This window comes from Phyllobates terribilis, unplaced genomic scaffold (assembly GCF_046119375.1).
Source record: "Phyllobates terribilis strain yellow unplaced genomic scaffold, ASM4611937v1 Scaffold_1__5_contigs__length_1240528914, whole genome shotgun sequence".
In the NCBI taxonomy this organism is placed as follows: Eukaryota; Metazoa; Chordata; class Amphibia; order Anura; family Dendrobatidae; genus Phyllobates; species Phyllobates terribilis.
In genome coordinates, this window is record NW_027362761.1 from 1,057,624,446 (window position 1) to 1,057,637,377 (window position 12,932).

General features: G+C 44.6%; 1 protein-coding gene across 2 annotated transcripts in view; it reads right to left on the minus strand.

The window, feature by feature from the left end:
• The window catches only part of PDGFRL (platelet derived growth factor receptor like), a 269,942-nt gene extending 257,841 nt beyond the window's left edge, over window positions 1-12,101 (minus strand). The window contains exon 1 of one of the 2 annotated variants that reach the window (XM_073656666.1): window positions 11,809-12,095. In XM_073656666.1, coding sequence (XP_073512767.1) covers window positions 11,809-11,863 — 55 coding nt within the window. In that variant the 5' untranslated portion in view covers window positions 11,864-12,095. Of the gene's footprint in view, window positions 1-11,808 lie in introns of both variants that reach the window. The other variant, XM_073656674.1, reaches the window with a different exon arrangement.
• Between the last annotated feature and the right edge of the window lie 831 nt (window positions 12,102-12,932).

Below are 12,932 nucleotides of genomic sequence, written 5' to 3' on the forward strand. Positions count from 1 at the left end.
GGCAATTTTTAGGCCCTCTGCAGACCGCCGGGGGGAGCCGCCTGAAAAATGCTCGAGTTTCCCATAGACTTACATTGGGCTCGTTGCTCGGGTCGAGCACCCGAGGATTCCAATTTGCTCGACCCGAGCAACGAGTACCCGAGTATTTTAGTGCTCACTCATCACTAGCTAAGAGGATACTGAACAGCTGTCTACAAATATCTGAAGGGCTGTCACAGTGTAGAGGGATCATCCTTATTCTCATTTGCACATTGAAACACGAGAAGCAACAGGATGAAACTGAATGGTAGAAGATACAGGTAAGATATTAGAAAAAACTTTTTGACGGTGAGGGTGATCAATGAGTAGAACAGGCTGCTAAGAGAAATGGTGAGTTCCCATGCAATGGAAGTCTTCATACAGAGGCTGGACAGACATCTGTCTGAGATGATTTAGTGAATCCTGCATTGAGAAGGGGGTTGGACCAGATGACCCTGGAGGTCCCTTCCAACTCTAGCATTCTATGGTTCTACGATTCTATGATTCTTCTTAATATATTGCAATCATCATATTATATAGCACTGTGTACTGACAATTGCTCATTTTGCCTTTCTACCCAACTAATTCTTCTCTTTTCTCTGCTCTATGTAGAAACAGGAAGTCTCTTGTTCCTGCATTTATCATTTCCGTCTTCAACTCCTGACTCAGCTGGTCTGCTCTTCCCCTGCCAGAGATGTTTGCAGTGATTCATGTTTGGTGGACCACTGGGGAGGCGTCAGATGTTGCAGAAAGGCCAGCTTGGGTGTGTAATTTCACTGGCAGAAGATAATGATGTCACGGTAGCTGAAGTGGGTCGCTGGACCCCTCAACACTTCCCTTGTGTCCACAACAATTTCAAAGGCGGGAGGTGGCACTTGTGGATGGTATAGGACCCCGCGGGGGCACTCCTGTAGCGGTGGTGTCTGGGTGCAGGTTTTGGAGTGCCCGTGATGTTTGTGCAATATCAAGCAGCCAGACATGAAGGTGAACTTGTAAACATAACAATTTTACTGAAGGAGGTAACGGGGTACAGGCTCTCTTAAAGGCAAAGGTCACAGTATATTGTGCATATGAAAGTAATGGTTCTCTCCTCATGAGACAAGCATTGTTATGGCCTCTCATGGCGGCTGGAGCAGAGTTATCTTCACTTGCTAGTATAGGAAATGCTATGCACAGTCCAAGAAATATTACACTAATGGAGGGAGCTTCACAGATTGGCTCTCTGTGGAAACACACTAAAGTGTGGATGTACTCACAGTTTTAGCCCACCTTTCCCTCTCGCAGGAGGCAGGTTTAGACAAAGTCGATGGCGTGGCAGCCACGTGGACCTGGTCCTGGCTAGAAGCAAACAGGATAACCAGCGTACAGGAGAGTCCATGTACAGCATTATCTCTCCTGACTGGAAGAGGCTTCGCTCACTTTGTGAGGGAGATAATGTGAGGAAAAATGTCCCCCCAGCGTGGACTGGCATTGAAAACTCTTCTCTGAGAGAATAGAGTCTCTCCTATATCTTCCTTAGGCAGATTGAACTGCTCACAACTGGTCTGTACCAGTGCTCAGTCAGTGTGTGCCCTGAGCTGGGAGGCTCCTCCCAGCCATTTCTATGGCAGCTTGTTGTGAGGAGAATAATCACTTAACTTTCATATACACACATTGGCCAGTAGATGGCAGGAAAGTACAATTTACAATGCAATGTATTATATCCCCTAACTCACAGTGCCCATAATGGAACAAATCTACTGCCACACGACAACTGTCTCATTTAGCAGCAGTAGAACGGGTACTGGGATGCCACACATGCAGGGATATCAACCTATGTTATCAACTTAGCAGACAGCTTCACACCTCAGTACAGAGATTATATTAAGCCACATGGATGTAGAAGTGCAACATCCAACATGACAGCACGAACATTCAGAACTCAAGAGGCACTTTTTCTCTCACGCACAAAAAAAAATCTGGATGTCCCTCATCATTGATCCCATTCATACATGCACACTTACACACTTCTGCTTGCATTATTTATTAAGATGTGCCCCAAGTGCTGCTGGTTTCTGACATGTTGATACAGTTGTGCTAAAAATTTTACATACCCCAGCAGAATTTTTCCTTTCTTGGCCTTGTTTCAGACAATATGAATGATAACAAAAACTTTCTGCACTTGGTTGGGTGAAGCCATTTATTATCAAACTACTGTGCTTTCTCTTTTTAAATCTTAATGACAACCAAAAACATCCAAATGACCCTGATCAAAAGTACACATACGCTGGTGATTTTGGCCTTTGGCCTAATAACATGCACAGAATTTGGCACAAATGGGTTTGAATGGCTACTAAAGGTAACATCCTCACCTGTGACCTGTTTGCTTGTAATCAGTGTGTGTGCATAAAATCTGAGTGAGTTTCTGGGATCCAGACAGACTCTTGCATCCTTCATCCAGCCACTGACGTTTCTGGATTGTGAGTTGTTACGGATCCGGGTGGTGGAACCTCTGTGCTGCGGTGCAAGGAGGGACCCAGAGGGGCGTAACTAAGTATCAACTCGGACCGACCTAGGTCGTACGGCGGCTAACGACTCCGTGACCAGGGAGGGACCGAGCAGAGGGACCAGGTGCTACTCTGGGGATGACCTTGTAAGAGAGCAGGTGACTCCCACGGGTCAGATTGCTGGGACTGACCGATACTGCAGATGGGAACAGCAGGCAGGCTGACGAGAGATCCGGGTAGATGAACTGGCAGAGACAGCAGGCGACAGGTGGGAGCCTCTAGGTAGGCTGTCAGGTGGTCACAGCAAGTGACGGGAAGGAGCCTCCAGGTAGGCTGACAGGTGGTCATGGCAAGTGACAGGCAGGATCCTCTAGGTAGGCTGTCAGGTGGTCACGGCAAGTGACAGGCGGAAGCCTCTAGGTAGGCTGTTAGGTGGTCACGGCAAGTGACGGGCAGGAGCCTCCAGGCAGGCTGTCAGGTAGTCACGGCAAGTGACAGATGGAAGCCTCTAGGTAGGCTGTCAGGTGGTCACGGCAAGTGACGGGCAGGAGCCTCCAGGTAGGCTGACAGGTAACAGGCAGGTGTTTCCAGGTAAGCAAGCGGGCAAAGCCCATAGACAGACTGGCAGACTGAACGTAAGACAGACTGTTAGGCTGGAGAGTAGTGAGGCTGGCGGACTGGACTGATAGGCGGGTGGGCAGGACTAGTAGTCAGGCTAGCAGCGGGACCTGAGGGCTGAAGCAGAGGTAAGTACACTGTGCATCAACTATTGCTCGGGCACCTCCATATTGGAGGAGGTGCTTTATATATGGGAGGACCTCCGGCAATTGGCCGGGGACTCCTTAGGGCGGCGCGCGCGGCCCCTTTAAGAGGGAGGGAGCGCGTGCGCGTCCTAAGCACAGTGCCCGGGAAGCTGCACGCGCCGGCTGAAGCAGGAAGAGGAGCGCTGGAGGACACCGGGCGGGGAGCGCGGCGGTGAGAGGGACGGCGTCTCTGCCTGGCAGGGGGCAGAGACGCCGATGCTACATGAGTCATGGGGAAAGCAAAAGAATTGTCAACGGATCTACGGGAAATGATAGTTGAACTGTATAACACAGGAAAGGGATACAAAAAAATATCCAAGGAACTGATAATGTCAGTCAACAGCATTCAAACTATGATTAACAAATGGAAAATCAGGGGCTCTGTAAAACCCAAACCACGGTCAGGTAGACCAACAAAAATTTCGACCACAACTGACAGGAAGATTGTTCGGGATGCAAAGAAAAACCCACAAATAACATCAGCTGAAATTCAGGACTCTTTGAAAACTAGCGGTGTGGCTATTTCAAGATGCACAATATGGAGGCACTTGAAGAAAAATGGGCTGCATGGTCGAGTTGCCAGAAGAAAGCCATTACTGCGCAAATGCCACAAAGTATCTCGCCTACAATACGCCAAACAGCACAGAGACAAGCCTCAAAACTTCTGGAACAAGGTAATTTGGAGTGATGAGACCAAAATTTTACTTTTTGGCCACAACCATAAACGTTACATTTGGAGAGAGGTCAACAAGGCCTATGATGAAAGAAACACCATTCCTACAGTAAAACATGGAGGTGGATCGCTGATGTTTTGAGGATGTGTGAGCTACAAAGGCACAGGAAACTTGGTAAAAGTTGAAGGAAAGATGAATGCAGCACGTTATCAGCAAATACTGGAGGCAAATTTGCACTCATCAGCCCGGAAGCTGCGCATGGGACGTACTTGGACGTTCCAACATTACAACGATCCAAAACACAAGGCCAAATCAACCTGTGATTAGCTACAGCTGAACAAAGTGAAGGTTCTGGAGTGGCCTTCTCAGTCTCCTATCATTGAGCCACTCTGGGGAGATCTCAAGCACGCAGGTCATGCTAGACAGCCCAGCAATTTACAGGAACTGCAGGCTTTTTGACAAGAAAATGGGCAGCTTCACCATCTGAAAAATTAAAGAACGTCATCCACCACTACCACAAAAGACTTCAAACTGTCATTGATGTTAGAGGAGGCAATACACGGTATTAAGAACTGGAGTATGGTATGTCAACTTTTTATCAGGGTAATTTGGATGTTTTTGCTTGTCATTAAGATTTAAAAAAAGAGAAAACACAGTCGTTTGACAATAAATTTCTTCACCCAACCAATAGCTATGAGTGGAGAAAAAGTTTTTTTGTTATCATTCATATTCTCTGAAACAAGGCCAAGAAAGGAAAAATTATGCCAGGGTATGTAAACGTTTGAGCACAACTGTATATAACCAATGCAGCCAATCACTTGTCATGTTAATTAAGTGTTAAAGAATTTTTCAGGGATTTTTTTGTTTTAAGAATAGGAGTTTTCAAAGGTTGGACTTGTGGTACACAAACCACACTGTTATAATCCACAGTATCAAGGTAATTTCCTTTTCTGTTGCCTCTAATTTCTGTTGATTTTGTTAGCTACTCAAGTTGTCTTACAATTATGCAAATGTTAATTTGTTCTTTCCCAACTGTGTAGTCATAGAAAGGTACTCTTGCTGTCAAGTATTGTGCCTATTTCAGTTTTCAGGCTTCATGCTTAATACTGCTATTCCTATTTCTATTACATGTAGTACGCCTGTAGTGCTTAATATATATTACAATGTTTATTACTGCTATGTGACTGAAGTGCAACACATTTACAAAAAGGTAAAGTGCAGAATGAGTGATACAAGTGAATTACAGTTTATGGGAAAAATTCACAGGGTCAGATTATGCCCGACAGGATGCCACTCATGGTGGATCCAAAGCCTCAGGACTGTTTACTGCTTGCTGTAAAAGTCAGACATATGCCTGGCAGGAGGAGTGGAGCTGTGGAGTCGAGTAGGAAATGTCTGCATTGTAGTTAGTTATAAGTAGGGGTGAGTGGTGCAACTTCACCACTGGTCTACAGGCTACAGTAAGGGATACATAGCAGCAAAGAGAATGTAACAGCTTGTACTTGTTACGGATCCGGGTGGTGGAACCTCTGTGCTGCGGTGCAAGGAGGGACCAGAGGAGCGTAACCAGGTATCAACTCGGACTGACCAAGGTCGCACGGCGGCTCAATCGACTCCGTGAACCATGGAAGGACTGAGCAGATGGATCAGGTGCTACTCTGGACCAGTCCTTGTATGAGAGCAGGTGACTCCCACGGGTCAGAAGGCAGGGACTGACCGGTACTACAGCAGAAGAGCACGGCAGGCAGGCTGACGGGTGATCCGGTTAGACGGACTGGCAGACACCACGGGTAACTGGCAGGAGCCTCCAGGTAGGCTGGCTGGTAGGCACGGCAGGTAACTGGTACGTTCTCCGGGTAGGCAGGCAAGCTTGGCCTATAGACAGACTGGTGGGTTTGGACCGTAGGCAGACCATCAGGCTGGAGAGTGTACTTGGCTGGCGGAGACAGGTAGCAGGTAAAGGCTCCGGATAAGCGGACTGGCCAAGTCCATAGACAGTCTGGCTGTAAGCAGACTGTCGGGCTGGACTAGAAGTCAGGCTGGCGGACTGGACTGGTAGTCAGGCTGGCGGACTGGACTGGTAGTCAGGCTGGCGGACTGGACTGGTAGTCAGGCTAGCAGTAGGACCTGAGGGCTGAAGCAGAGTTAGTACACAGAGCTACAACCTTGCACGAGCACCTCCATTTTGGAGGAGGTGCCTTTTATATGAGAAGTCCTCCGGCCACTGGCCGGGGACTCCTTAAGATGGCGCGCTCGGCCCCTTTAAGAGGAAGGGAGCGCGGGCGCCCTAAGCACAGTGCCCGGGAAGCTGCGTGCGCCGGCAGCAGCAACAGGAGAGCCGGAAGACACCAGGCCAGGAGCGCGGCGGTAAGGGGGACAGCGTCTCTGCCTGTCAGGGGGCAGAGACGCCGATGCTACAGTACTGATATCAATGTAGTTTTCCAAGGTGGGGAGACCGGTCCACCTACAAGGAGAGTGAGTGTGAGAATATTCACCACAGCAGGAAGCAATGAATAGCTTATTCCTGTAAGTGAAAAGCAAATCCACTATAAGGGTGCAGTATAGCCTACATAAGGGTAAAAATTACATATAGCAAAGGGAATAAATAACCTTTTTTTTTTTTCTGAATTTTCCACCAGAGGATTCTGAGTCCTGCCTCAGTGTGAAGAGCATTGCTATACCAGAGATGTCTATGGACTGGTGTCTGTGTGTGAGGCACTGTGATCCAGGAACCTTGTGAGTGGGCTGCCAGTGTGTGTAAGATCGTGCAAACGTGCTATTCCAATGTAATGTTGGCAAAAGAGGTGACCAAGAGAGGGGACGAAATGAAGTAGTGACTGAATGTGCTGTATTGTAGCTGAGATGTCACAGAGTCTTTGTGGCTCTCCTGCAGATGAAATTGTAATACTTTGAAATGCGTAGAGAATAAACCTCAGTGTCAATATCCTCGTTTGATTCTGACTCCTTGTTCGGATGTACATCAGCAGTGCAGATCATGCGCTATTCATATATTACTCATGAAAATGACAAAGAGACTGTGACAGCATAAAAGTAAAGTTGTCAGGAGTCTTCCAGGTATTTTAAAGTGTCACAAGTGAAGAACGCTGTTGCTGTTGTTTTGTTGTCTCCTGTAAGAATGTTTGTTACCATTAAGCATGTTTCCTTTTAAGAAAACCTTTAACCATCAAACTTGTTGCCTTTTCGTTTTCCTGCAATGTCAATTGAGTATGTCTACTTTTCTTCTGCAATCAGTGAGAGGGAAAACAGCTCTACGACCAAGGACCCCTGTATACTATATTTAAAGGGACAAACCACCACTCAGGCAACCAACACCCCTTACGAATTTCTTTTATGACCACGTAAATTAAACCCTACTCAGCACTTTAATTCCCCACCTGCTCAAGTGCTATCAGTCCAGTGGTCCATACTCTGTGGTGCCTCCTGCAAGTCAGGTGCCATACAACTGCTGCTTCCTAAACTACCTTTCTCAATTTCATTTTTCTTTTCTGCTTTTGTTAAAAAGCAACAGCTTAGTCTCTGCATTGCAATGGGGTGAAACCTGCGGTGATATCCACTGCATGAATTAATATGCTGTGGATATCATTTATTGCATTATCTGGAGGTGGCTTTACCAAGCTATTCACAAAATAGCTTACAATTTATTGATTGATGATACATTACAAATGGAGGATTTACATGTAGATTTTTTTCTGCTATTGATTAGGTCATAGCAGATCTGCATTTGTAGCAAATCTGTGATCAAATCTAAGATCAAACCTTTGTCCGAAAAATATGACACCTGAAAATACATTTTCTTCCTTGCTGTTGATGTATTTTATTCAGTCAGTTATGTTTCTAGAAAAATTGGATGTCTGCTAATATGACAATTACTGCTTGGACAAGAACACTTAAAGGAAAGCTGTCACCAGTTTTATATCTTATAAACCCTGCCCATCACCTTTAAAATCATGTAAATGTGGTTCTTACAACCCCTTGTGTTTCCGGTCGGATGGGCGAATCCAGATTGGACTCAGCTCCGTGCCTGTCCCTTTAAACGCCACATCTATCTGAATGGAAGGGAAGTGCTCGAAGTGTTGTGCCTGCACAGTGGAATCGGAGACCGGCAGCGCAAAGTCATGTAGTGCACAGGTGCCTGGTTTAAATGTACGTCACTACCTCTGTGGCTGTTCAGCAAGGCAGATTGAGACGTGCCTACGCAGACTTCGAGCACTATGTGGATCACGTAGAGATGTCATGCACCTCCACTTCCATAGAAGACACAGTGTTTGAAGGAACCAGGCTGGTGCAAAGCGCGATCTGGATTCGTCCATCTGTTCGGACCACACAATTTGCATGCAGTGCATGACATGAATAAAGTACTTTTTCGAAGTTATTCTGAGGCAACTCTGAAGGTATAAAAGGGTTGTAGGAACCCTATTTATACACTTATAAAGGGTGATGGCCAGAGTTTAAAAGGCATAAAACTGTTGACAGGTTCCCTTTAAAGGCAATCTGTCAGCAGTTTTTTTTTTCTATGGAATCTGAGAGCAGCATAATATATAGCAAGAGAGCCTGATTCCAGTGATATATCTTTTACTGGGTAGCTTGGTTCCATTTTGATAAAATCCCTGTTTTCTCTGCTGTAGATGTAGCAGTGCCCAGAATGCTGAGCTGTGTATAACCTCTCCCACACCCCTGAATGGCAGCTTCCTGCATGCACTCTACTTTGTCAGCAAGCTGTTAATCAGTGGTGAGGGCGGGGTTACACAGATTAGCTGGACTGCCAGGCACAAGACTCCTAGTCCTGCAGGCATAATCTCCTGATGATAAAATATGACTGTATGAAGAATACAGCACACAGTCTAATAAGTGACACATCCCTTGAATCAGGCTCTCTGCCCCTACACAATACGGCACTCAGATTAAATAGCAAAAACCTGCTGACAGATTCCCTTTAATTGCACTGTATTGACAATATTTATTTGCCATTCAAGTACCATTAAAAGCTAGGTGACACTTTTGACAAGAATGGCTCATAATGCATATGACCGAGCTTGCACATTGTCATAAATTTGTCAGTTTCATACTGTAAATGAAAGTCATGACACCAGTGTGATCAGAGCCTTAGTGGAAAGTTGGTCATACTCATTAGATAGAAACAAGTTGATGGTTGGACAACCATTGAACGAATGTTCATCTGGTTACGCCAACACAGCCAAATGCATTTCAGTCCATATTAGTGGTTCTAACTGGCCACAGATGTTCAACAACATGGTGTACGAAGCAAAAACTGTTTATTGAATTGTCCTTTCAGGAAAAGATGTATGGACAAAGATTTTTCCTTCAAAGTAAAGATCTTTTGTCTGACAACCTCCCAGACGATGACTGTGTCATTGGTTGCCTCAAACGAATAATCGCTGTTAAATTTCACCTGACAAACATTTGTTCTGGTTCACAATGTTTGATTTTCATCAATTTTAGTCAAATGTATATGAGCGCCTCACAATTTGCAAAGATCATTCTGCTAAAATAATTAAGATCATCCTATTTACACATACCCATGTGTTTCCCTTGCAGTATTTAATGCAGTAGGCAGATGTTACATGGTAGTAACTGGATTTTTTAAAAAGGTTTACTGTGTATGATGATATTAGAGATTCACTTGTGACTTCAGTAGAGAATAAGGCTTCATTCACACATTCGTTTATTTCTCACATGAAAAATGGACAGGGAGATATATCCATTTCTAGTTTGCGTGTCAGTTTTAACAATCCCCGTATCATTTGGTTTTTTGGTATGAAAAGTAAAAATTCCAAAGCTTCTCATATCAAATACTCATAGCACTCGGATAACACACAGATGGTATCCGAGTCCGATCTAATTTTATTCATGTGCCCATTTCCTTGAACGGGGGTGAATTTAAACTTCAAATTACAGTGGCTGGAGAAAATATTCCCCCTCCCCTGGACTTTTTACCTATTTTGTTACATTACAACCTGTGTTTAAATATTTTTATTATCCGATTTGTGTGTGATGCAACCTCACTAAATAGTCTAAGTTGGGGAAGTGAAGTGAGAAAAATATAGGCATAAATTAAATCTATGGGATCAAATAACTAAAAATTGGCATGTGCATATGTATTCACCCCTTTTGCTATTAAGCCCCTAAAAATTTCTGGTGCAAGCAATTACCTTCATAAGTCACAATCTTAGTGAAGGAAGTCCACCTGTGTGCAATCTAAGTGTCAAATTGTCTGTCAGTATATACTGTACACACCTTTTCTGAAAGGCCACAGATGCTGCAACACCATTTAGCAAGGGGCACCACTAACCAAACAACACCATTAAGACCAAAGAGATCTCCAAACAAATCAGGGACAAGTCAGGGTTCGGTTATAAAAAATATCCCAATCCATGATGATCCCCCGGAGAACTATCAAATCCATTATCATCAAACCGAAAGAAAATGGTACCACAACAAACCTTCCAAGAGAGAGCCGCCCACCAAACCTCTTAGCCAGGGCAAGGAGAGCATTAATCAAAGAGGCAGCACAGAGACCAAAGGTCACCCTGAAAGAGCTGCAGAGTTCCCAAGCAGAGACTGGAGTATCTGTCCATACGACCCCAGTAAACCGTAAACTCCATAGAAGTGGCCTTTATGGAAGAGTGGGCAGAAAAAAGCCTGTACTTACATCCAAAAATTATAAGACTCATTTTGAGTTTGCCAAAAGACATGTGGGGGACTCCCCAATGTATGGAAAAAGGTGCTGTGGTCAGATGAGGCCAAAATTAAACTTTTTGTCCATTAAGGTAAATGCTACGTGGCAAAATGTGGAAAGCGCATAGAGACTTATCCAAAGCAACTTGCAGCTGTAATTGTCACAAAAGGAGGCTCTGCAAAGTACTGACTTTAGGGGGGTGAATAGTTATGCACACTGAAGTTTTCAGTTATTTTGTCCTAATTGTTGTTTGCTTCACAATCAAAAGAAAACCAAATGTTCACAGTTGTAGGCATGTTCTTTACATGAACTAATGCAAACCCACAAAAAAACTGAAATTTCAGGTTGTTAGGTAGCAAAACACAAAAAATGCCAAGGGGGTGAATGTTTTTGCAAGCCACTGTAGATCAAAATAGGATACGCTTGCGACTATCAATCCACAAAAAAACAACAAAACAAATGTGAATATACCAATCAAAGTTAATGTGTCTGTTTTCTGTATGACGAAAACTCACGTGTGAATGAGTCCCATCACTGTGAAAAAAACATTACAATAGACACTGATCTAGGGTACATTTCCAACGCCTACTGTACGTCTTCACAAAAAAAATGTAAAAACCAGGTTTTGTCATGTTTTTCAAACGTAGTAATGGTATACTTTTGACGGCATCACTAATTATAACTGTAAACCTTATAGAAAAGAACATAGATAAAATACAGTGTGAGTGGCAGGTGTACGGAACAGTATTTTCTACAACTTAAGAGGACACAGCACCGTATGTAGCCTCTCGGAATATCAGAAAAATCTAATATATATATGCAATAAATAAAATATAAAAGTATCAGCTTTTCCAGAACACTCATCATGTAATTATGTCACAGCCCTTAATTTAAAATGTGTCCATATGTGATCAGTTTCCAGTATACACGTAGACAAGTTAGCAGTGGAAATTTCTGAAAATAAGACATCCTAGTAATTATCTACAATATCTATAACTCTTTACTTTCTCCCAGTGGCGCAGTTCCCTCGGTCCCAGGGGCTGGGAGCTCCTCAAGAAAGCACAGCTTGGCTACAAGGTGCTCCAGGGAGAGTCATTACAGTAACTCACCATTTTGTAGAGCTTCATGGACAAGAATCAGAGTAAAAATGACCCAGAACTTCATTTTCTGAAGGAGCTTGGGGTCCCCCTAAGGAGTCTTACCCCCAACACGGTATGTATAAGAGCAAAGTCCCAGCTTGCTGTCAGTAAAAGGATGATGTAAAAAAGGCTGCTAGGAATGTGACTGCTGATTTGTATTTTCCAAAGCATGAAGAGAACCTTCTGAAGGATCAAGTTTCAAGAAATACTGGAAAAGAAAAAAAAATCCAAAGTTTGTGAAACTTGCCTGCTCTCTGCTGGTTACTGGACAGAATATAACTAAATGTGCAGAGCATCCCCCATCAAGGACCCTCCTCTGTCTCTGATTGGAACGTAGTCTTAAAAAGAGAAAACAGAGCCTTGACATGATGATGTGATGCCTCCATTTGGTCATGGTGTCTAGCACCAGACAGGACTATCTAAAACTGACACTAAGACTAGGGTCACACTACCGTATTTCTTCTCATCAGAGAGAATTGGGCCGATATTGGTTATCACACTCTGATCATACTCTGATCAGAGTGTGATCACAATTTTCTCTGATGAGGAGAAGATGGAAAAAAAATTCTCCACCTTCTCCATGCTTTTCACACCCGGACTCCATGGACTCATTGACTTGCGTGGCCGGGAGCGATCTGAACATCAGGTGCAATTGAGCATGCTGAGATTTTTTCCTCTGTCCGAGGAAAAAATCAGACATGTGCATGGCCCCTAGAATAACACTGATTCGAATAGAATCCAATGTTTTGTCGAATTGCACTCGGACCGAAAGTATACGGTTACGTGCACCTGCCCTAAAAGAGATCACTTAGGCTGCATTTAAACTGACCGACCACAGTTGTTAAATGACCACTGATCAGCTACATACCACTGAGCAGCGGTCATTTAGTAGCCTGTAGTCAAACCGACCACGCTTTAATATGTATCGTCGGTGTCTCTGCCTCCTGCCGGGCAGAGATGCCGATCCGCTCATCGCCGTGGCCCCGGTCCGGCGTCCTCCCGTTCCCCTGCTGCATCTGCCCGGGATGCGCACACCACGCGCAGTTCCCCGGGCTCTGTACTTCAGGCGCGCGGGCGTGCTCTCCCTCCCTCTT